This window comes from Hyperoodon ampullatus, assembly GCF_949752795.1.
Source record: "Hyperoodon ampullatus genome assembly, chromosome: 3".
In the NCBI taxonomy this organism is placed as follows: domain Eukaryota; kingdom Metazoa; phylum Chordata; class Mammalia; order Artiodactyla; family Ziphiidae; genus Hyperoodon; species Hyperoodon ampullatus.
Window position 1 is genome coordinate 35,249,989 of NC_136916.1, and position 26,029 is coordinate 35,276,017.

General features: G+C 46.0%; 1 protein-coding gene and 1 pseudogene across 2 annotated transcripts in view; one reads left to right on the forward strand and one right to left on the reverse strand.

Annotated features, from left to right (window-relative positions):
• The window catches only part of ADAMTSL3 (ADAMTS like 3), a gene marked incomplete at its 5' end in the record, with an annotated part of 559,659 nt that overhangs the window by 385,254 nt on the left and 148,376 nt on the right, over positions 1-26,029 (reverse strand). Inside the window, 1 exon segment of the mRNA XM_079701202.1 lies at positions 15,303-15,384. Coding sequence (XP_079557328.1) covers positions 15,303-15,384 — 82 coding nt within the window.
• LOC307050822 (6-phosphogluconolactonase-like) lies at positions 13,660-14,459 on the forward strand (annotated as a pseudogene). The gene has a single exon. The product of its transcript is annotated as a 6-phosphogluconolactonase-like (transcript).

The following is a 26,029-nucleotide window of genomic DNA, read 5'->3' on the forward strand; positions in this document are numbered from 1 at the left end:
AGAAGCGGGAAAAACCTGAATAATCCAATAATCACCTAAAAAGTTTTTAAAAGTTGTCAAAGAATTATTTGCCCCCGAATGTTCTGGGCCCCATTTATTCTTACTATCAAGGTAAAATTTTACTATTTATTTTACTTTCAAACCTTCAAAGAATAGCTTATCCCTGCACTAAACTGATCCAGAAAAGAGAAGAAGATGGAAAATGTTTCAATCCATTTTATAAAGTTAACAAAAATTTTTATATTAAAAACCTGGAAAATATAGTACCAACCAACATGACTTATGAATACAGATGTAGTACTTTTCAACAAAATATTTGCAAGCCAAATCCAGCTGAATATTAAAAAGACAGTAAATCACGGCCAAGCACAGTTAATGCCGGGAACACAAGGATGATTCAATATTAGGAAACCTATTAATATGACTCATCATGTTAGCAGGTCACACAAGTAAAAGAATATGATAATCTAGATAGCTCTGAAGAACCTTAGTAACCAAGCATATTGGAAACTGTAGCTTTAAATGGACACTATTGGCAGTAGTTGGTTCCGTGGGGGAACACAGCGCCCCAGGAAAGCAGAGCTACACTAGGTGATGGCCAATCAGAATTTGGAAGCTGTGCTAGGAGCCTCATTTATCAACCCCCTCCCTCCAGCCAAATATCAGAGAAGGAAAATCAACACACACAAAAGTCGATGGAGAATTGGGTCTATTAACTAGGGCAGTGTTTTTTTCAAACTGTAAATATAGCCCATGAGTAGGTGATGAAATTAATTGGGTCTTAACCAGTCATTTTGTCATAGAATCAACTGGAATGGAGTGGATATAAAAACAGGTATCACAGTGAACCACTCATGGAAAGAATTAGCATTGTTTCTTGAAACTTTTGTTCCAAAAATATGAATGCATAGATATGTACATGCATTGAGTCACGATGTAAAATGCACTTCCTCCTGTGGGTTTTTTCAGTCAAAAAGCTGAAGTAACACTGAACTAGGGGATTGAGAGGAATCCATTTCTAGACTTCTACTTGCAACAGACTAAGATTTAAGGCTAGAGTTAAAGTTATGAGTAAGATGGGAAGGAAGGTATCATAGCCTCCCTATCCAAGAGGAGCACCTATCTCATGAAGTAAAGCTAGCTTCACATCACGAGGTGACACTTGGCTACAATTCCTCTTTAGTGCTGACTCTTCCCAAATCAGTAATGTTAGTTTGTGATGGTGGTGTGAGTGCAGCAACTAAACTATGCTCTCTGGAGCTATACTGCCTCAATGAAAAACCTGGCTTTGCCAGATTAGAGTAGATTAATTATTCAAAAATATTCACTCCTACCCCTCACCCCACACATACATATGATCTCTAGGGGAGGAGCATACTTGCCCACCCCAATAATTTTGTGAGGGTTCTTTGGTGGGGAGGCTTATAATTTAGTCAGTTTTATTTTTTTAATACTTTAATTAATTTTTATTGGAGTATAGTTGCTTTACAATGTTGTGTTACTTTCTGCTGTATAGCAAAATGAATCAGTTATACGTACACACATATCTCCTCTTTTTTAGATTTCCTTCCCATTTAGGTCACCACAGAGCACTGAGTAGAGTTCCCTGTGCTATACAGTAGGTTCTCATTAGTTACCTATTTTATATGTAGCAGCGTATATGTGTCAACCCCAGTCTCCCAATTCATCCCACCCCCCTTCCCCCTTTGGTATCCATAAGTTTGTTCTCTACATCTGTATCTCTTATTTCTGCTTTGCAAATAAGTTCATCTGTACCATTTTTCTAGATTCCACATCCAAGTGATATTATATGATATTTGTTTTTCTCTTTCTGACTTACTTCACTCTGTATGACACTCTCTAAGGTCTATCCCCATCTCTGCAAATGGCACTATTTCATTCCTTTTTATGGCTGAGTAATATTCCATTGTATATATGTACCACATCTTCTTTATCCAGCCCACCCCAATAATTTTGGACTTGGCCATACAACCTGCTCTGTCCCTACCTCTGACTGTGTCTTCAGCTATGTGAGTTGCTTCAGCCAGTGGGGTTTTACAGAAATGACACAAGCAGACTGCATAAGAAAGACCCTTATGCCTTCAGACTTGCTCTCATGTGTCTCTTTTATTACCATGAGAAGAACATGTTCTTCTCAGCCTGCTCGTCTAAGAAGAAGGATGAGAGACCCATGGAGCAGAACCCCATTAAAAAGAGGATCCCTATCAGAACAGAACCCTTACAAGATCAATGCATACAAATTTTTAAAAATAGAAACAAATATAAGCAAAATGCAATCAATGAACACATATCTCTAGATAAATTACTCCCAAAAAATCACAAATAAATTATAAACAACCTGATCTTGCTTTAAAAAAGTTCAGGAAGAAATACAAGAATTTAAAGAAAACATTTTAAGACAACAGAAAAAGTAAGCTTAGGAAAAAAATGGGAAAAATTGTAAAAACATTACAGATTTGAGGACCACATTAAAAAACCTTTCCTGAAACACATGCACACATGCTTATGAAGATTAAAAATTATTTACATTATGTCCAGATGAAAATATGGACTTTGGAATAAGGAAGAAATCATGTACGCATCATGGCAGACAAAGTGAGGCACATACAAGGGTTAAAAATCAGATTGGCCAGAGTTCTCTTCAGTAATACACAATGACAAAAAATACAGAAACAATATTGACAAAGACCTTAAGAAAAAGACGGCGAAAAGTTTTCTTTGATTATATTGTTGAATTTTTTCCTGTTCTTTTTAAGAAATATTAACATAAGTTACATCTCCTTTGTTACCATTTTTCTATAATCACGTGTATGTTTGTTTTCTACTTCATCTTATAGGAGACCCACCCTGTCTAGCATGTCCCCGGTTGCTCATTCCATTGCATGCGCTCTATTTCTGTTGTTTGTAATGGGATCAGCTGTTTGCTGAAAAACAGCAGGAGGAGGACATGAGGTATGAGACGGGGTGAACTAGACGAGTCCACAGCTTCAACTCTGCGCTGTTGTCGGGCTCTGTCTCTTACTAAAGATGTGCTTTCCTTTCCTCTAGAGCTACACCTTCCTTTTATTTTCAACATCCAACAGTCAGGGAGGTTCTCGAGAAACCCCCTTACTCCACAGCATTTTGGTCAGAAAAGTGCTGTTTTCTTCCTCCCTACGTTATCCCACTCCACCTTCCGTGGTCTCTCCCTGTAGGAGGTTATGTTGTACAACTAGATGATATTCTGTGTCAGCAATTTTCCCCTTCAACTCTATGTCCCTTGCCATTTTTGGGGTCAAACCAGGCCTCTTTGGGGACAATACCCACTTATTTTTGTGTCCCATCAAGGCCCCCAATTTCACTCTTCTTACCAAAAGTTTACTAGATAGGCACAATTTGTGACAGTCATCATTAGGGAAACCTCTGTCCTGCTCAGAACGCAAGGAGACACATGTCAGCCTGCAGGGTCCTCTCTCACTCAGGTCTAGATTTCACAGTACTCAGAAAACAGTACTTCAGAGTTCGTGTTTACAAACAGGTACCATCTCCTTGTTTTACTGGAGATAAACTTCGTTCTTTTTGTTGCTGTTTGTTTGTTTTATATAGTTTTGAGGGAAGGAACTTGTTACACCTCCATTATGCCATTGCCATTGAAAACAACAGGATTTTTGTTCTTGGAACTTGCCCAAATAACTTTAAAGACCTTCTGGACTGGTCAAAACTATAATATTGAAGAGAAAAGTCATGCCTTAGTAGATACTAAACACATTACAAAGCTATAAGAACTTTAAAAGTATGATATTAGCACAGAAAGCAACTGACAGAAATTTTAATGTTTAAAAAGAAATATAAGACTAGAAGAAAACATAGATTACACTTATTTTCTCTCAATATGAGGTTATTTCTAAGCATGATGCAAAGGCAAAGAATTCTTAAATTGAGACTCCTAGAGTAGGCGACTTGAAAATTTTAAATGTCAGTTTATCAAAAACATAAATAAAATTAAAATATTAATGACAAAATGGGGAAATTATTTGCAGCATATTAAAGATAAAAGACTCATATTCTTTACATATAAAAAGCCACATACAAATTAATGAGAAATTCTCAGTAGAAAAATAGGCAAAAATATGAAGATAAAATCTTTTATTCTATTTCTAATGTCTCAAGGAGACAATACACAAAAGCAGTAACACAAATGGCCCAAAAGTATTTTTAAGAATCTCTCACTACTAAGATTTCTTTAGATCTTACATTGCCAACTATTGCAAAGAGGCAACTTGATAGTATAAATCAAAGGTCTTAAAACTGCACATAGGGCTTCCCTGGTGGCGCAGTGGTTGAGAGTCCGCCTGCCAATGCAGGGGACACGGGTTCGTGCCCCGGTCTGGGAAGATCCCACATGCCGCAGAGCGGCTAGGCCCGTGAGCCATGGCCGCTGACCGTGCGCGTCCGGAGCCTGTGCTCCGCAACGGGAGAGGCCACAACAGTGAGAGGCCCGCGTACCACAAAAAAAAAAACAAAAAACTGCACATAGCTTTTGACCCCAAGATTATGCTTCAATAAATACATTTTCCTAGAAATGTATTCAAAGGAAATAATCATAAATGTGAGCAAAGATGGATCTGCAAACATATTTTCATAGCAGCATTATTTGCAACAGCAAAAAACTGATGAACTTAAATGCTCAGCAGTAAAGGAATTAGTTAATAAAATATAGCACAGCAAATGATGCAATACTATGAAGACATTAAATATTATATTATAATAAATATAAAAATATTTAATGACATGTAGAAATATCCCTCATGTTGTTAAATCTTTACAAAGTTATAATCAAAATACTGTGTAACCACTTTTTAAAAGATACATATATATGTTAATATTCTAAGAAGAATATTGGAAATGTACGCAACAAAATCCTAACAACTGTTAGAATGAAAGGTGGTTTTCTTCATCTTTGTCCTTTCCTGTGATTTCCACATCTTTTTATAATGAATATGTTTATGTTTTTAAATCAGGGGGAAAATGGAAATTTCAAAGAGAAAGTGAAGAGAATTTAAAGAGTCCTTTAATACTATAAATGAGTTTTTATTAATAAAATAGAGTAATTCTTCCTTTAAAAAATTTTTTTTCAAAATAACATGCTATTATATTTGTAAATGAAGGCTTGGAGACCAGATGAATTTCTGAGCATTTGACCACAATAATTTATAGCATACATTAGCTGGAGCTGTTCAGTGCTGACAAATTCCAGAAAGTAATTGCATAAAATACTTGGGAGAGGAAATTGCTTTATGCTTCCATGCTATTTATGGAAATTAGCATCTTCGTAAAAATAAACTGAGAGCAATCACAATCATAAACCTTGAAATGTGGTTTCCAAAAGATGTTAGCTCTGCTGCATTAGCTCCATTAGCTCCATTAGCAATGCAGAGGGGAAACACTGCCTACTTTTTTTTCCTCTGTTATGAAATAACTGCATACAATTGGTTTTTTCCTCCTGGATCTTTAACCCCTCCCTTTCTCCTTGCTGCCTCCCTTTGCAGTGCATGTATACTGAAGTGTTCACTTTGCTCAGAAGAAAATTCCTAATGATCCTGTTTCCTTCTCAAAGAGTATTACATATTTCCTTTTTTTTTAAACATCTTTATTGGAGTATAATTGCTTTACAATGGTGTGTTAGTTTCTGCTGTATAACAAAGTGAATCAGCTATACATATAAATACATCCCCATATCCCCTCCCTCTTGTGTCTCCCTCCCACCCTGCCTATCCCACCCCTCTAGGTGGTCACAAAGCACTGAGCTGATCTCCCTGTGCTATGCAGCTTCTTCCCACTACCTATCTACTTTACATTTGGTAGTGCATATATGTCAATGCTACTCTCTCACTTCGTCCCAGCTTACCCTTCCCCCTCCCTGTGTCCTCCAGTCCATTCTCTACATCTGCGTCTTTATTCCTGTCCTGCCCCTAGGTTCTTCAGAACCTTTTTTTTTTTTTACATTCTATATATATGTTAGCATATGGTACCTGTTTTTCTCTGACTTACTTCACTCCATATGACACATCCTAGGTCCACCCATCTCACTACAAATAACTCAATTTCGTTTCTTTTTATGGCTGAGTAATATTCCACTGTATATATGTACCACATCTTCTTTATCCATTCATCTGTCGATGGACGCTTAGGTTGCTTCCATGTCCTGGCTACTGTAAACAGTGCTGAAATGAACATTGTGGTACATGTCTCTTTTTGAATTATGGTTTTCTCAGGGTATATGCCCAGTAGTGGGATTGCTGGGTTGTATGGTAGGTCTATTTTCGGTTTTTTAAGGAATCTCCATACTGTTCTCCACAGTGGCTGTACCAATTTACATTCCCACCAACAGTGCAAGAGGGTTCCCTTTTCTCCACGCCCTCTCCAGCATTGTTTGTAGATTTTGTGATGATAGCCTTTCTGATCGGTGTGAGGTGATACCTCACTGCGGTTTTGATTTGTATTTTTCTAATGATTAGTGATGTTGAGCATCCTTTCATTTGTTTGTTTGCCATCTGTATATCTTCTTTGGAGAAATGTCTATTTACATCTTCTGCCCATTTTGGGATTGGGTTGCTTTTTTGATACTGAGCTGCATGAGCTACTTGTATATTTTGGAGATTAATCCTTTGTCAGTTGCTTCGTTTGCAAATATTTTCTCCCATTCTGAGAGTTGCCTTCTCGTCTTGTTTATGGTTTCCTTTGCTGTGCAAAAGCTTTTAAGTTTCATTAGGTCCAATTTGTTTATTTTTGGTTTTATTTCTGTTTCTTTAGGAGGTGATCTTGCTGTGATTTATGTCACAGAGTGTTCTGCCTGTTTTCCTCTATGAGTTTTATAGTATCTGGCCTTACATTTAAGTCTCTAATCCATTTTGAGTTTATTTTTGTGTATGGTGTTAGGGAGTGTTCTAATTTCATTCTTTTACATGTAACTGTCCAGTTTTCCCAGCACAACTTATTAAACAGGCTTATTCAGTTCCTCACATTTTGCAATCCACAGCTTCCCCTGAAACTACTCTCTCAAACATAACTGACAATTTCACAAAATCAGGGTTAATTTTCACCTTCGTGTGTCCCTAAAACTAGCTCAGAACCTAAAGGAATCTTCAATTCTTCCCTGTTTCTCTCTCAGTCCCACATAATCACTTGTCAAGTTCTATCCCTTCAGGTTCTAAAATGGTGCTCATAATCACATCCTCTTGTTGAGGACTACTCTCCCCCTCCCCACGGCCCCATGCTCTCTTGTGAACTGAGCTGAAGTTCTCATCAGTCCCAACCTGCACTGGTGCCAGCGGCATCCCAAGTATCGTTCACTCAAGTGTGTTCCCAGTGGTCCAATGGAGTCTTACTGGTGTCTCCCATCACCTCCTGGTCAACGCCCACAGGACTCCATGCTGCCCACTGAATCAAGTCCTCTTTATCATTAATTTATTTAGTGTGCTCGGCAAGGTCCTCCCCAGTGTAGCCACAAACTATCTTTGTTCATCCTTATTTCACACCCCACGCTGTCAAATACCCTACTCTTCAAACATACAGTGTCAGTGGAAACAAAGAAGACAAAACAGATTGAAGAGACATTTCTTTCTTTTTTTAAAAAAAAGTATTTATTGAATTTGTTACAATTTTCTTCTGTTTTATGTTTCAGTTTTTTGGCCATAAGGCATGTGGGATCTTAGCTCCCTGACCAGGGATCAAACCCGCATCCCCTGCATTGGAAGGTGAAGTCTTAACCACTGGACCATGAGGGAAGTCCCTAACAGACATTTCTGAGGTGGAACAAATGGAAGTTAGTGGCCGGATGGGTACAGGGCAGGGGCAACAGAGAAGAAGGCATCTAGAGTGGCCCCAGGATTCTGGGTCAAATGACTAGAAGATGGAGAATCCAGGCACTGAGACAGAGCTGGGTGGGTGGTGAGGATTTCCATTTAGGAAATACTATGTCTGAGGCCTGCAAGGAATATCCTGGTGGAGGTAAGTAGCAGCTCACAGATATACTGATCTGCAGCTCATAAGAGGCTGACAGAAACCTCTCAGAGATACTGGGTGTCTTCCATTTTAGTGAGGTTACCAAGAAGAAAGAAGGGAAGGAAGGAAGGAAGGAAGGAAGAGAGAGAGAAAGAAAGAAAAAGAGAGAGAGAGGGAGGGAGGAAGGAAGGGAGGGAGGCCAAAACTAAGCTATCAAAATTGTGTTTTATTTTCAATGTTTACATTTAACAGTTGATGTAAAATAATAGACAGTTTTTTACCTTTTCAATGTATATATAATCCTATTTGAAGAGAACATCAAAAGCCTAAATGTGAAAGCCTGAATCATTATGAGACCTGGGTCCTCCGGTGATAACCCCAGGCAGGAGCTTCTGGAGAGAGAACCAGCAGAGTGATTGAGGCTGCCTGGGGAGAGCACGTGGAGAGAGAAAGAAGAGGGCAAAGGGCAGAACTCTGGAATAAAGCAGCTTTTAAAGAGAGCCAGAGACGAGCCAAAAAAAGAGCCTGAGATGGAAAGGTCAGAGAGGTAGAAGAGAAGAGGGAGTGTAGGTGTCACAGACGACAAACAAGGAAAGAGCTCCCATTCATTCTCCCACTGGATTCTCACCACCTCTATGCAATGACTCTGTAACTATCCGATGACTCCGGCAACTTGGTAATAAGGTGGAGTCTGCCTCCAGGACAAGTTTAGGTCTTTCTGCTCGGACTCCACCTTTGGTGTCAGCACAGTTTGGAACACGCAACCAAGATCACTGTAGAGGATGCAGTCACACCGGAAGTCCATTTATAACATAAAACCCAGAGTGCTGGAAAACTCTACCCAAAATAAAACAGGGGGAAGATGAAGAGGACCACAATGTCTACCAAGTGTGTAGCAAAGCATATTCCACTAAGAAAAAATTATTTTAAGGCAATATTCAAATAAGTGATCAAAAATGTGAGTATACAAAGTTCACTACAGATGGCTGATAACAAACAGAAGTGAACAAACCATCCTGGAAACAACCCAACTGTCCAGTAATGAAATAATGCGTTTAAACAAATTACAGTATTGTGGTATATCCAAAAGTGCAATGAACACAGCCATTGCAAACAAAAATGCAGGTATATATGCAGAACGATGTTCATGACATAATGACTAAAAAAATGATGCATAAGACAGTATGTTTAGCATGATTCCATTTATCGAAACATATACATATATTTATATCATATTTATGTATTTAAAGAGTCTGGAAATGAAAATGTTAATAATTATTATCTGGGCAGTAGTATTAAGGCAATTTTTTGAATTCTGATTTTCCTTTCATTTATCTACGTCTTCTACTTTTCTACAATTTTTAAAATAAATTTATTTATTTTATTTTTATTTATTTTTGGCTGCGTTGGGTCTTTGTTGCTGCGTGTGGGCTTTCTCTAGTTGCAGCGAGTGGTGGTTACTCTTTGTTGCAGTGCAGGGCTTCTCACTGCGGTGGCTTCTCTTGTTGCAGAGCACGGGCTCTAGGAGCATGGGCTTCAGTAGTTGTCGCACGCAGGCTCAGTAGCTGTGGCTTGTGGGCTCCAGAGTGCAGGCTCAGTAGTTGTGACGCACGGGCTTAGTTGCTCTGTGGCATGTGGAATCTTCCCGGACAAGGGTTCGAACCCGTGTCCCCTACACTGGCAGGTGGATTCTTAACCACTGCGCCACCAGGGAAGCTCCCAATTTTTCTACAATTTAAAAGTTTTATTTGCATAATTTATCTGCTAGCGGTCAGGGCCTCTAGACACAGAGTGTCAAGTGATGACAATGAGCTCAATCAACTGATTGTTATTCTCTTAAACATCTTCCCTGCATAGGGAACAGCAGGAAAAGTGTCACAGAACTCGCCTGGAGAGTTCTGTGGAAGGATGATCAGAAGATATGGCGATCATGCATATGAGAACAAAGAGAGACACAGATGAAAAAGATGAAAAAACAAAAGGTCCTACTACAAATTAATTGATATCATAAGAAGCTATTGTAAGGGTGAATCCAAGTGTTTATGGATCTCTAACCAAGGCTCACGGAGGGCCCGATTCAGTCAAGAGGGAACTGACACAGGTCACCATCTCAGACTGAATCTGCCACCTCCTTCTCCTGGGTCAGAAGAGTGATTTGGAGGAGGCAGGGGATTTCTGTAACTCACAACAAACACCCAAGTGTGGATTCTGACTTCTGATTTAAAGGAGATGGAGTGAAAGCGAATGTTGGGATTAATGTTGGTGGTGTCACAGGGGGAGAACTGCCACCAAGACCACAGCCAACACCAAGACATGAACTACTAATACTGGAGCTTCCACCACGGTGACAGCCACGGAGACAAAAATACCACCAAGACCAGAACCACCAAAATATCCAGAATCACTGAGACCAGAACCACTCCCAACCCTAGGACTGATGAAAACCATAATGATTAAGATCAGAAACAGCAACAAGACCAAAAACAATGCCAGAGAGAACCTCTGAGACCAGAACCACCTAACGTAACAATATTTAAAACATCAGACCAGAACCACTGAAATCAGAGACCAGAACTACCACCAAGACTAGCATGGCCCTAGGACTAGAACCAACATGTCTAATTTTAGTATCAAGATACTGACCCTTCCCAATGCCAAAACATTGGAATTTAGGGGGCAAAGCTCACGATAAAGAGGAGCTAAGTACACACATTCTAAAGGGGGCTACCAACATAAGGTGACCTCTCCCTTAGAGCTCCCTAAGAAGGGATACCAGCTACCACCTCACTCCTTCCCCTCTAAGAAGGAGGACTGAGATGTATTGAAGAAAAAAAAGAATCACTCATTGAGACTGGGGATGCCTGCAAGGAGAGTCTGGCACTCCACTCTCCAGATGGGCATGAGCTTAGACTGGATGCACTGATCTGTCCTAGCAGAGCAAGGACCAGAGAACTGAAGGGAGTTGGCAGGACAGAGAGAGGAGCCAGCGCTGGAGCATCCCATACCCCCACCAACTGCACAGCAAGGATGTGAGCACTTCCCGTGGATTAAGTGAACAACACCAAAGGAACCGGGTTTAAACCATCCTGCCAGCACCCCACCCAACAGCGTTGCCTGGAGGCAAGAAGATCCCAGCAGCATGAGGCAAGCCCGAGCTGGACCTCCTGCTTCAGGAAAGGCAGGTCCTGCAGAGCCCTGTGAAGAACTTACATGTGCTACCCAGAAGGCAGAGAGTCAACGAGAGCTAGAGACGGTGACAACTACCAGAGAGGCATCCAGTTGAGTCAAGAGCTGTTTGCCCTTCTTCCCATCCCCTCTCCTTGCTCCCAACCCCAGGAAAGCTGGACCGAGAATAACTAAAAGGAAGAAAGAGCCCCACACCAGTCCTTACCACCGGTTGAGGTGAGAAGAGAATGGACCACAGTACGACCCCACTTCAGGTACCTGAAGCCACGTGTCAAGGCTAGACTAGACAGAAGGGAGATAAGATTTAAATCAAGCAGGGAATCAAAATTTTATTGGACTGGACTTTTCATAAATGAAAGTGAATCTGCCCAAGATTGCATGGAGGCATGGAAATGGAATGGATTTGGCAAAGCATGGCTGGAGCCCATGATTTGCTCCATATTTATATCCCCCTGAGTTGAGACTTCTCAATGAAGAAGGCTGGAAGAGAGAGTTGGAACAGCAGCACCTGTCTTCTCAGGGAAGATCAGGGTCCCTAAGGAGCAGGCCCAGAGCAACAGGAAGCTTCCAGGGCCAGGGTATAACCAGAAGATGGGAGGCCTTTCCAGCTGCCTGAGTGAGGGAAACGGTGAGCTCCTCCAGAAACAGTCAAGAATGAGTTAGAAAAACACAAGACTGCTGACTTCATGGCTTGCTCTGCAATCTATCACAATTATTTGTGGCCAGTGAAAAGGTTTCAGTTTTAGCTGATTTAATAAAGAAAATCTAGTTTTTATTAAATGAGTTGGCACATTCCTTGCTCCTTGCAGCTCAGCCTCACACGGCTATTAACTCTCCACCAGCCTCCTGGTGGCAGCACTTATAAGGAAGGGGAGAGACCAAAGAAGACCCCAAGGGCCCCCCAAACACCGAAATCCCAAGATACCTCGGAGGAGCAGCTTTGACTCAAACTCAGGCTGACCCTAGGGAGATAACCAAATGTCCAACCCTTGGGTGCCCCAAACTGACTTAGCCTTCACTAGAACATTCTCCAGGCCCCGTGATGGGACCAGCCACATCCCCAGCAGAAATCACAGGCATCTCGCTTGTTTCAAAGGGTTAATACAGCAACAGCACTTACTTAGTACACTTACTACATGCCAGACAGTTTTCATTTTGTTTGTTACTTTTTTCCTCTTCACAATGGATTAACTCCTCCAGAAAATTCTATGAGGTAGACACCCCCTCTCTACAAATGTGGACACTGAGATGCAGAAATGTTTGTATAACAGGCCTTGAAGTGGTGGAGGTGGGATTCCAACAGCTGATGCTGTGGATGATGAAGACCGCTGGCCTGAAATCTCCGTTTACAGCCTTCTGTGCACACTGCCCCATACATGGAAACAACACTGCAGCGGCACAAAGATATGGAAAAATGCAAAAGAGGTCAGTGCGTGATTCAAGCTGGACAAACACTGCCCTTGGCCAAAGGTCAACAGACTGCCTCAAAACACATTTAAATTTTATAGGGTGGAAGAAGGCAAAATGAAACTCTGTGCCTTGAAGCCTCAGCCTCATTTGACCAGGAACAAATCTCTGGAGCTCTCACAGCCTGTTTCAGATCTGCTGATGGGACGGAAAAGCAAGTCTCCATCCTTTTGCCCCAACACTACACCTCGCTGACCACAGAAATCCTAAAGTTACCCTGAAAATATTAACATTTGTTCTAATAAAAGCTATCTATTGAAATGTGAATATGGGGTAGCACCAATAAAATGAATAATGGGGGAGAAGATGTACCTCACTAACCAGCTCTGCATGAGTCACCGCAATCATGGGACACTGGAGCTGAAAGAGGCCTTAGAAACACTAAGTACAAGAGTGAAATGAGAAGCAGAGAAGTCTGACTAATCTATCCCAGGGTGTATCTCTTTATATATGTGTATATGCTCATCTAATAGACGTTAGAGCCCTTATTACGTGCCAGGCCCTTTGCCAGCCCTGGGAGTACAGAGGCCACCAAGCCATGTAATAATGAGAAGTTATATGTGCAAGGAGGGGTTGCCTTGCTTTAATTCACACAAGATACCATATGGACCAGCATGTTCTAATTCACACAAGGTACGGCGTGGGCTAGCAGCATCCCTCAGGCCACAATACTAAGATGTGCTCTGTACCTTTAGATCTGGGGCTACCAACTGCTTGGCTGAATCTAGCCTACAGATATATACGTCTGGCTTTCAATGCTTTAACAACTGAGAGATAGCATAGGAAGTCTGGATAACCAGCTACTTTGCAAAATAGGACAATCCAGCAATCCTGAGTTTGCATTCTCACTTGGCAATGATCAGCTGGAGTTGAGTAGAGGTTGCTCTTAATAGATGGAGCATGTACCATCAACTTTGCCACAGTCTCCGCCATTCCCTATTGTCTCTCAGGCAACGCTAGCTCCATTCGTTTGAGTCTGTCCAGTGGGTAAATGAGGATGCGATGCTTGAGCTGGGTCCCCCTGGGGCTGGTGGGAAAGACAGGATGCTAAAGAAAAGACTGCAGCGCAGGCGCATTGGCGGCCTCTTCTTGGTCTTCTCGAGCCCGCAGGAGCTGGGCCCGTCACTGGCACAACTGGTGGCGCAGCGCCTGGTGCGGGGCCAAGGCCAATTGGCGCTCGGTCTGTCCGGCGGCAGCCTCGAATCAATGCGGGCCCACGAGCTGCCTGCCGCCGCTGCCTCCACCGGGCCTGCCTGCCTTGCACGCTGGATGCTGGGCTTCTCCGACATGCGCTTGGAGCACTGGGAGAGCACTGATGGCCTCCAGCGGCCCCACCTGCTCTCCACACTGCCCAGCCCCGCCAACCAGGTGATCACCATTAACCCCGCACTGCCCGTGGAGGCGGCTGAGGACTCGGCCAAGGAGGTGAGACAGGCCTTCCAAGGGGACTCCATTCTGCTTTTCGAACTGCTGATTCTGGGTGTGGGTCCCGATGGCCACACTTGTTCACTCTTCCCCGGCCACTCCCCCCTGCAGGAGCGGGAGAATTTGGTGGCCCCCGCATCAGCGACTCCCCAGAAGCCTCACACTTCCCGTGTGGAAGGCAGCTCCAAGTGTCGTCTTTGTGGCGTCTACAGCAGGCAAGGCAGACATTCTGAAGCGCGTTTTGGACGACAAGCAGGAAAACCTGCTCCCCGCAGCCCTGGTCCAGCCCCGAGCTGGGAAATTCTGCTGGTTCCTGGACGAGGCAGCAGCCAGACTCCTGACCGTGAGTGCCCTTCGGGAAGCATTCCACGTTGTAACCGTTGTAACCTGGCGCCCGAGAGATGCTGCAGCTGGGACCATGCACAGCCCGAGTAGGCGGGACCTTCCAGGGCTGGGACCCGCTGCCAGCCCACTCCAGGCTTCATTTTAGAAAAGCCCTGTGGTGCCACTGGAAGCCGATAGGGTCCGGCCACCAGCCCTGCCCAGGGGCTCAACCCATGGGCCTGTGGCTCCGGGTGACAGTTATTAAAAAGAGCATTTGAAGAAAGCAAGAAAGGAAGGGAGAGAGAGAGGGAGGGAGGGAGGGGGATGGAGGGAGGGAGGAAGAGAGAGAGGAGGGAGGGAGGAAGGGAGAGAGGGAGGGAGGGAGGGAGGGAGAGAGGGAGGGAGGAAGAGAGAGAGGAGGGAGGGAGGGAGGGAGAGAGGGAGGGAGGGAGAGAGGGAGGGAGGACTGCAAAACAGTGTGATATGTGTTGATAGATGTAAACACAATACTTATTTAGTGGCTGAGCTAATGCCACAACCTGGCCTCTGCCTAATCATTGTTTCCTGGCCTGTAGCAAACAAGTCTCTACAGTGCACATGCAGACAGCGGTTCCAGACTGAAAAAGACAGGATCCATCACAGCCCCAAGTTATCACTCATATATAGCATCCACAGTGGTATCAAGGCACAGTGGTATTAGGACTCGGAGAGGACCCAAGGGATTGGATTATGCTTACAGCTAAGTCAACCAGAAATACCACTTGCTGGAGGTAAGAAACAATTAGATTCTCTTTGGTATAAGATTAACATTAATCATACCACATCTTAGGTGATCTAGAATGAAACTCCTAAGTAAACAGAGGGATGCCTACCATTCCTCTTCCCCTCCCTATTACCTGCAGGAGGGCAGAGTGCATGAAGACCATCCATATCAGCAGCCACCAGGGGCTCTTCCAGGAAGCCATGGGGTCCGGTCTCCTGGGGGTCTCACTTGCAGCCTAAAAAGGAGGAAAGATTTGGTTTCCAATCAGCTCTGGACCCAGTGGCAGCACTCATGACTTAACAGACCCACCAAAGGGAGGAACCCTGAGCCCCACATAATGTCTTGGAAAGGTTTGTGTTGGCCCAGGATGGAGCTACCTATTACAGGGTACAGGCTGTCTGGGGCTCTCTTTAGGAGGAGTCTACATCAAAGTCAGGAGGGCAGCTGGACCAGCCTCCAGTGTGCAACCCGTACCTCCAGCCCTCCAGAAGCTGAGCCATCTCTGCACCAGCCACTTCCCAGCCCATTTGTCAGCAGCAGGGTGTGGCTATTGGCATCCCACTCAGGAAGCCCGCATGGAGCCAAGGGTTAGGGCACCTGCCAGCTGCCGCTGCTTCAGGCAAAACTGAGTCTAAGCCCAACTAAGCCAGCCCAGAGAGGGGAAGGGAACTGCCTAAGGTCACACAGCAAGACGGTGACTTTTCTAGGACTGGAATGCAGGTCTTCTGACGGTTCAAGGCTTTCCCCACCAGAAGACACCGTTCATCCTCGGAGCCTCAGCCCTGCAGCCAGAGAGGCCTGAGAGTTAAGTTAAGGGAGGTTCGGAGGGCACAGCCTCAGAGCCATACTAGCACAATCTCCTAAAAGTAGGTGAGGGCAAACCAGCAGAGGCCCTCTGAGACCAGGAGGGCAGCGGGGTCTTTCTTCAGAGTTCTCCTGACAGTCTGCAGGGAAATCAGAACGAGGCGAGCCTGGAAAAGCCGAAAAGCCGAGGTCACCCTCACCTCTCGCTTCGCCTCGCGGGCGCCTTGGCGGAGCCGGTGTCCGGGGGCGGGTCGGTGGCTTCTCTCCATCTGGAGAAAGCATTAAGGGCCTGGCCTAATGCGATCCGCAAATGTGCTGCTGTTTCCGACCTGAGGCGGCGACTCTGGGCCGAAGGGAGGCGGCCAGTGCGGGGCCCTGGGACCTGCGCCCCCCTCGCTCGCTCGCTCGCTCGCTCGCAGCAGCCGTCCCGGCGCTCACTCCCCCGACTACCCGCCGCCTCGCAGTCCCCGGGCCCCCGCCGCCGCCGCGTCCCAGTCCCGCACGTCCACTTGCCACAGCGGGCGCGTCACTCAGCCCCTGGCGCTCGAGAGGCGCTCGCATCCCACTTGCCAACCGGCCGGACCTTCCGACGCCCAAGACCACTAGGTGTTGTCGGCCCGTTTTCTACCTAGAAAGCCCCAAATCTGAAAACCCCCAACCCGGTGGAGTTCCCCGCAGTCAAGCGCCCCTGAATGTCTCTCCCCCAAACCACCGGGACCCCACGGAGTTTGCCCGGCCCGAGGTCTCCGAGCCTTGCCGAGCGCCCCGGTCCTGAAGCTCCCGCTCGGAGCCCCGCAACCCCGCTCAGAGGCCACCGCCCCGTCTTGCTCCCCCGGAGAGAGCCTTCCCACCCCCGGGCGCCGAGCTCCTAACACCCACCTGGCGCCGCAGAAGCGTCTGGGACGTGCAGCCCGGGCCGCGCGCGCGCGGAGGAGAGACGGACAGAAGCGGCCCAGTCAACACCTTGTGCGGAATCCGGGACCGGGACCTTCCCCGACGCTGGCCTCCAGCCCGCGGCGCCGCAGTCGCCGCCGCCGCCGAGAAGTTAAATGGGGCTGGGACGGGGCCGCCCCGCCTCTCCCGCCCCCTCCGGGCGTACGGAGCAAGGCGCTGGCGGGGGCCCAGAGGCGTAGGGAGCGCGCCGCCACCTGCACCGCCCGGCAAGTGCACGGCGCGCCCGGGCGCCCGCACGCCCTCGCGCCGGCCCCGCGCCTTCCGCCCGTGCAGGGGACGCCGGGGGCGTGAAGGGAGCGCGTGAGGGGCTGGGCCGGGCCGCTCGGAGCGCGTGGGGCCGCGGCTACGGCGAGACTCGGCTGGAACGCTCCGCCGCCCGCTTCCTGGAAGCCACTCCTCGCCTTGGGCCGGCCGCCAGGCGTGGTGCCAAGAGCCGGGATTGCCGACGCCGGCACCGCCGCCGCCGGCAGGCGCGCAGGGGAAAGGCGGCCGCTGCGCCGCGAGCCAGCCGGGGCGCCCCGCCTCAGCCGGGGCCGGGAGTGGGGATGCCATCGCCCCCCCACCCCACCCCCCGCGCTTCCCCGAGCCTCCACCCGCCCTGCCAGGGCCCGGGCTCCGACTCTGCTAAGTCAGGCCCAGCGGCCACACGGAGGCTTGCCCGGAACCGCTGGCTCGTGCCTGCGAGCCTCCGGAGCTCCCGGCCAGGCGTGACCAAAGTCGGAGACCAGTGGCCCCACCCGGCCTGCGCCGCCTCTGCCTCCGGAGGCGCCCAGCGCAGACCCCGTGCAGGGGCCGGTGGACTCACCCCCGGACTCTTGGCTGCCAGGGACCACCAGCGACCGACCAGTAGGGGTGCCTCGTAAGCGGGTACCTGGTGCCACTTCCTATGAGCCGAGCTTGGGTAACAGAGCTGCTCAGCTGCCCAAACCATGGGGTGCCCAGGCCTGGGATTTAGGGTGGAGGTGTCAGGCACCGGGAGTGGGGTGAATTTCCTCGTGGACTTGTGGAGTGAAGTAAGGTGGAACGCTTGTCCCTGGCCTTGGCCTAATCTCAGAGGTATAAATCCAAAGGCCCGGGATTGCTTGGACAGTCTCACTAAGCCCCCGGCTAAGTCCTACCACGGTCATCATTTCCTTGGGTGCCTAGTGTGTGCCAGCCACGTGCCAAGCTCTTTATGTGCAGCTCATCTTCACAAGGGCCCCGTGGTGACAGTAGCATTATACCCATTTCATTGATGGGAAAGCTGAGGCCCAGGGGATAACATAACTTGTACACAGCGAGTTGCAAAGTCAGGGTTGGAGCTCATATCTCTCTTCTCTCTAAAGCCTCCGTTTGTTCATCTCTGAAGTTGCTCTCCTTCCTGTTCTGTGTTTGGTACATTACAGGTGGTGTTAGAGCTTTACGGAGAGGAGCTGGCCCTGCACGCCTACCTCCCCTATCTTGCCTTCCTTAACTCGGTGACTTCCTCTGGCCAAGAGGAGGATCTCCAGGATGGTCCATGTAAAACGGCTGGAATCTTGCAGGAAGTTAGCAGAGGACATTCAGTATGAAGGAGGCAGAGGAGCAGGCGGCCGTGGGGAGACTAGTCATTGGGGGGTGGGGGTGGGGGTGGGGGTGGGGGGGCTGGGCTAAACCAGAAAGAATGCACCCATGTACAGTCAATTCTCCTTATTCACCATATCAGTTATGTTCTTATAAAGTAAAGGGAACTTTATAGTGAATTTGGGAATACCAGACCATTGTTCCTGGGGAAGATACAGGGTTAGATTCCTGCCAGCCTCTGGCCACTATATTCTCGTGAACCAATCAATACATATGTGTGTTTCTCCTTAAAGACATCTTACTCAATATGTATTGATTCATTAACACTGAACCCACAACGCGTGCCTGAATGAAGTTTATCTAACATGGGTATCTTATCTAACACAAGGATTTTCTCCACAGGGCACATCACAGCCTTCTGCTTAGGGGCTCTAGACAGCACTTCAGCAGTGCTCTGGAGGGCCATTTTAAACAGCAGAATCACCAAGAAAAAAGACCAAAATGTGAAAAGTGGCACTGAATAGGCCCTCAAAGGGTACTTGTTTACAGTATGAGAGCTGAAACAAGAAGGCAGAGCATGGCCTTGATGGACCTTAGCTGGGAAAATGCATATCAGGCAACTCAAAACGTTCACCCCTCATCAGAGGACTGTGAAAGTGCTGCAAGCCTTGATTTGGGGGCTGCAAATAAATTTTAGCAAATAGGCAGGTTCACAAATATGGAATCTGCAAATAACGAGGATTGACTTTGCGCTTCTCCTGTCAGGGTAGGGTAGAGGAATAATGATGTTAACATTTCCAAACACAATGCACCAGGTGCCGTTCCAGGTACTTTGCTTGTATTAACTCAGTCATCACACCAGCCTATGGGGTAGGTATAACTTTTATTCCACTTTACAAATGAGGAGACTGATGTAGAAATACTTAAACACTGCATGTTCTTAGCAACTAGACTATACCGCTTCTCACGTCACTCACATTCCCAAATGGAGTCCATTGCGAAAATTACATGCATATTCAAGATGAAATGGAGAATTCAAAGAGACATGCTTGTGCAGTGGCAGCCCTGCACTTCCTGTGACTCAGGAAGGCACTGAGAAGGCCTCTGGAGTGGGGTCTGGTGGGGGTGTTGGAAACATCTGAGCCGCTCTGCTCTAAAGTATTAGTGGCTCCTGTCTCATTTTCCCTTGGGCACTTTTGATTCTAGAGCCTCTAGGGAGTGCCCACACCAAGGAGGGAGGCCAGGGCTGAGGCTTGCTCTCCCACAAGTGCCCTTGAGTATCACGCCAGCCCCCTCAAGGAACAGTTGGTTGGTAGTGAAAAGCAGAAGGGAAAACATCACCAGTTCCCTGCTGGAAGTTCTGCCTTCCTGTTCACCCTGGCAGGTCTTGCAGTCAGTCCTACGTGTGTGGCTAAGGCACTGCGAGTTAGGATCACAAAGTCCCCTACTCCTCCTCCACGTGTGGGCTGGACCTCACGCGTGCAGTCCTCAGATTCTCCACCATCACCCTGCCCACGTGTAGACGCAGAGCCATCCCTCAGTCATTTGTACCCACTCTTCCCTCTTCCCTGAAGCCTGCCCAAATATTTAAACAAGACATTGCCAAAGGCATGGAGGTGGGGGAAGACTGGGGAGTGGGAAGAAGAGAAGAGAACGAACCCCCAAAAAGCCAAATCTGTCTGATCAGGCCACTGGGTGTGACTGCCCAACCGATCTATCTCTGATGGGCGATGGGGCTCAGATCCTTCCCCGACTAGCTCCTGGACTACCTCCCCCCATGAGAACCCCACCGCCTGGGGACAAAGGCAGTGCATTTCAATCCTGAGAGGTCTAAGGAACCAAGTTCTATTTCCTCCCTAAAATCCGTCTTCTTGAGTTCCCGGTTTCTCTTATCTGTCTCAGAGTTTCCTATCCCTACTCCCTGCATTGCCTACTGACTCCAACCAGACAAGCACAACAGTGCAACATTTGTATGAGAGAGAGACAGAACCAGAGAAGTTCCTACTAGTGAACTTCTGATGCTTCTGTTGGGGCATGTGTGTATTTTACCCTAAGAGAGAGGTGACATCCCTTCAGGGCTTGGGCCTGAATTTGTTCTTGATAAAGAATTACTCTTTCTGGTTGCAGAACTCATGAGATGGACTTGGAAAGCACACTCAAGAAGATGGTGTCGGAGGCTTGGAGAAAAGGAGCCCTTGGAGGCAAATCCTATAGAAGTTAGAGCTGACTGAAGTAGGAACGAAGGATGCATCAGGGGAAACGTCAGGTGAGCATGGTGTCTTAGGGGTGCGAGATTGCTGAGGGAGTGCTCTCACAGGAAAGATCTGTAAGGGAGCAAGGGATACAGGATAGGGAAGGGTGGAGAGCAGGGCGAGCCCGTGCCCCAGGGAAGGTCTAGCCCTCTCCTGATCCTCAGGGATCCTGGAGCCGAACCTACACCACAGAGTTGCCCTGTCTCCAGGCAACAGGACTGGGTTGTACGCACGTGACAGTCATTGCTTCCACTGGATCTGGATGGCGGTGGAACCTCCTAAGCAGCTCTCATAAGCCAAAGGCAATGCTCCAGAGCAGGTCTCAGGTATAAGCCCTGGGCTGCCACACTCATGTAAGCTGGGAGATGGGGCTACATGTCAATAACGAGGGTCCAGACAGGGCTCCGGCACCAACAGCATCTACCACAACTGGCTTCTCAGGTGTGCCCCGCCCCACATGGGAAACAGGCTCAGCCAGTGGTGATAGTTTTCTGCCTGTCCAGAGTACTTCTTTGGAACAAAAATTTGCTTTATAAAACGTGTTCAAGGCTTCTGCCTCATAAGCAAAAAAAAAAAAAAGCCCCTGGGAGGAGGTGTGACAGGAGTGGTTCTACTTGGTGAGGGGCTCTGTGTGCTTTGGCACACCCCGCTTCCTGGTTTTTCCTCTCATCCTGCACCCGGATCCCCAAGGAGCTGGGGATCAGATCATGCCAGATCCGTGATTTCACGCCTTCTTAGAGGTGCCAGATCCATCATTTCAAGTCAGGAGGCTTAGGAATTACGACTGCTGCAGCACTGGAGGTCTGAGCCAGTTAAAATCTCTGTCAGGAGGGTGAGGTAGTGTTAGACAGACTCTTTCTAGAAGTTCCAAATCTTTGGGATTGGTCAAGGGAAAGCTATAGTCCCCCAAAGAGCTGCAAAGCTATAGTCCCCCAAAGTGCTGCAAAGAGTTGGGATTTGTTGACCCTTCTCAGGGCCAGAAAATTCTCCAGGCCCCAGATCCAAGGCTGATTTTCATGTGGTCTCCAGGGCTAGGAAGGTGCTGACCTTAGTTTTATGTGCATCTCATACTCTGATAAACCTGTACATATACACAGACATATATGTGCACATAGACTCTACAATGGAACATGAGCAAACCATAGGTACTCTAGGAAGAGTGGATTTACTAGTGCCTTTGAATTCATCCCCTTTACCCTTGACAAGAACCTTATCTTCTTCCCCTCAGAGGCACAAGGCCAGTGTAGAGAACACTGGAGCTGTGGTCAGGAAATGTGCTACCTGTCCAGGCTTGGCCACACACTGGGGGACTCCAGGTAAGTCACTTCACCTCTCTTAGCATCACTTTTCTCCATTATTTTGTGAAATATAAAAATCAGAAAGTTCTAAGAGGTCCTTCCACTTTAACTTCTGAGATTGTTTCTATACTTTGCTTGTATAACATAGAAACATCTTCCTAATCTAGAACCCAGCTCTGGAAGTCTCTCCTCATTTCCCCACAACCAGAACAAAAAAGGCCTCTGAGCATCCAACTGACATCAGATTTAAGCATATTGCATATAAGCAAATACTTATGTCTCATTTGAGACTATTGATTCTTTCTTTGCACATAGTTCTCACATGTTTGTCATCTAGTTTTCAAGGGTAAATTAGAGGCTATAATTAGAAAGGGACAGAATATCTCCAGAGAAAAGGGATACTAACAGCATGAAGGTGCTACAGAAAAACTGTAAAAGGCACAAAAGAAATAAAAGACACCGTAAGTCTGGTACAGTTTTGTTCATCTTGGTGGGGCCTGAGAGTATCACAGTATCATTGTACAGGGCTGTGTTCATGCTCATGAATCCAGGTTATCTATGAATTCACTTGTTCCTTAGATTCTGTTGATGGATGTATGGAAGTACAGGCTACATTTTAGAAAAATATTCACTCACCAAAGGGTTAAATTGTAAGAAAAGGAAAACAAAAACAGGCACCATATGTTCCTTTAACGATTCACCCTTAGCTTCCTGAAAAATTCACACCTAGCACATCATCTCTGACAACTCTAGGAGTCCAAGGTTTTTTTCCCAGAATTGATTAATTTGAGCAAAAATAACAGAGTGCAAAGTACTCTGTACACTTTTTTGTTTAAAAATGTGATATCGGTTTTCTTACAAGTCGTCAAGAAGAGTTGTACACAAAAGCATTTTCTCCCATGCTGCATGGCATGTCACTCACCCTGCACCACAAAATGAGACCCACTTGTTTAGTCTACTTCCCTACGTGTCCCTTACTCTGTCAGACTGGCAATATTTGGGTTGGAAACACCACAAAGAAATACTTGAAAAACCTTTTTTCAAATATAAGTTCAATAAAAACATTTCTATGTATTAAGTTTTGCAAAACACACTTAACTTTGGGAGAGTTTGGATAGCCAATTAAGCATTTTTATCCCTTCTTTACCAAGACTCAGGCAAGAAATGTTCTATGGATGAGTGTGAAGAACCAAATTCCTTCAGATGCCACCATCTATGTCCAGTCAGCTTTAGGCTTAGAGAACAATTCAGTTCAATGCAGCAAAATGCAATATATATTAACTGACAATCTATTTTTGCCAGGTTATGTTCTAGGTCCTGGGAATACAACGGTGTGGTAAGATACAGCCCTGCCTGAAGGAGCAAATGAGATACTGTTTTCCACAATGGCTGCACCAACTTACATTCCCACCAACAGTGTAAGAGGGTTCCCTTTTCTCCACACCCTCTCCAGCATTTGTTATTTGTAGACTTTTTAATGATGGCCATTCTGACCAGCGTGAGGTGATACCTCATTTTAGTTTTGACTTGCATTTCTCTAATAATTAGCGATGTCAAGCATCTTTTCATGTGCCTATTGGCCATCTGTATGTCTTCTGTGGAGAAATGTCTATTTAGGTCTTCTGCCCATTTTTTGATTGGGTTGTTTGTTTTTTTGTTGTTGAGTTGTATGAACTGTTTGTATATTTTGGAAATTAAGCCCTTGTCGGTCACATCATTTGCAAGTATTTCCTCCCAGTCTGTAAATTGTCTTTTCTTTTTGTTTATGGTTTCCTTTGCTGTGCAAAAGTTTGTAAGTTTGATTAGGTCCCATTTGTTTATTTTTGCTTTTATTTCTATTGCCTTGGGAGACTGACCTAAGAAAACATTGGTATGATTTATGTCAGAGAATGTTTTGTCTGGCTGTATTTTTAATAATCCAAGCAAGAGCTCATGATGGCCTAACCTGGTACTAGTAGTAGTGGAAACAGAAGAAAATAGACGGATTTGAGACAGTTGTTAGAGACGTAGAATTGTTAAAACTTGGTGAATGACTTAAAGGGTAGAGAGGAGAGACAGTCAAGGCTGATACCCTGATTCCTGCCACGGGCCGTGGGTGATGGCAGTGTCATTCGTGGACACTGGGAACATGAGGAAGAGGAGTATATTGCCTGGAGAGAGGCAGTGCAGAGATGATGGGTTCACCTGGAACATTTTGAGCTGGAAATGCCTCTGGGTCTAGAATCAGGAAGACAACCTGGGCTGGAGATTTAGATTTGTGACTCCTCAGCATATGGTTGATACTTGAAGCCATGGAAGTTGATAGTTTGGGTGAAAACAGGCAGCTAGCTAGCTCATTCACCATCTATCCATACATCTGTTCATCAGGAAAGGAATTTCTAAATGTTCCCTAATGTGCATGTAGTATGTCTATAATTTCTCCTAACAGTGAAAATATCACAAGTTTATTTCTTTTTCTCAAAAAACCAAAACCAAGGAGCAATCACTGGGAGCCACTTTTGATTTCTGCCTTTGTCTTCACCATTTGCTCTTATGGTTCAGTGGCTCTGGCCTGAAGGATGTTTTCTCAGCTCTGTTCTTTTGCTCTTTCATTGTGAATTTCTGCCTGAAAGACACACCCACCCCTGAATCCTCCAAGGCAAGTTTGACATTCAATCCGAGCCTGGGTCTCTGGTTTACCATCAAAGCAAGAGAGGGACTTATTCAGCCTTTCCCATGAAATTGCTAAATGCTATTTCATTAAATATGTGCCAGAGCAGTGTATTTTTATTGTTTTTAAAAGCCAAGAAAGAAACCAAAAAAACTCCATGAAACAAGTATCCCCAAATTCATGTATGGTGTCAGGAAGATTGAGATCAAAATGACTAGTGTTCTGCAAAGCATAAATAAAGAAAATGGAAAAGAATTTTTCCTTTCAAAAAAGACCCCTGATATTGACAAGAAATGTCAGGTCAGGTAGAGACTTCTGATCCAAGATGATCTGAACTCAAATGTTTCACTCATCCTACCCATTCCCCACTGAAATCACTAAATGGATATTATATAAAATTCTATATGAATGCTGGAAACTGAGGAAGGGAATTATCCCCACAACTGAAACTCAGCGGGTTGATGAGATACACTAGTAGCCATCGCTCTGGCGACAATGGCCCTCTTGATGAAGGAAGAGAGCTATGCACTGTGAATGTCCTCCGTTCACCCAGCCAGGAAGCTAACGAGACCATGGGTATCTTGTGGGAGACTCAGCATCACCTGATTCTTTACCACGTCTGGCCTGGGACCTCACAGGAATGGTCCCTCTGTAGGTGTATCTCCCTGTGTGGTACCCTCCTGGCTGCCTCTTGCTAGCCTCCTCCTCTGGCTTCCTGCTGGCTATGTAAACCAGAGACTATGGTTTTTAGAATGATCAGTTTAATGTATACAAGATGTGTCACCTTTCTGGTGAAGGCTCTGGGGAGCACTAACCCCTCCATCTTTGGAATCTCAAGAGTCACAAGAGCCTTTGAAGAACGGTCATTTTCTGAGCTGCATCCAGATGCATTGGGAGAGCCAAGAGGCAGAGGCAGTATAGCTGAGAGCAAGGCAGCCCCGCGTCCTCTCGTTGTGGGCTCTCAGCTATTACCATTCCTGTGGCTTCACACTGACAGTTATAAATATGTACATATAGATCGAATAAATATATGTAGACTAAAATGGGATTAAATGGTAGGATAATACACCTCACTGAGATGAAAAGTATAGTAAGTGTTGGTGTTCAAGGGGACCAAGAAACAGAACTCCTCTGTCCAAATCTTGAACCAATGGAGCAATAATAACAAAGTGTAGGAAGACCACACATCACCTTTATTCCTGAGCTTTCCGTGTGCTCTCCACTGATGAGCAGCTCCCGAGAAGGGGAGCGGAGGGGCTGAGCTACATTTGCTCAGTTCTTCTTTCTAAACTCATCAGTCAGATTAAGTTCCCCCTGGACCCAGGGCTCATGAGCTAGAGGGTGTAAAGAGGGAAAGAAA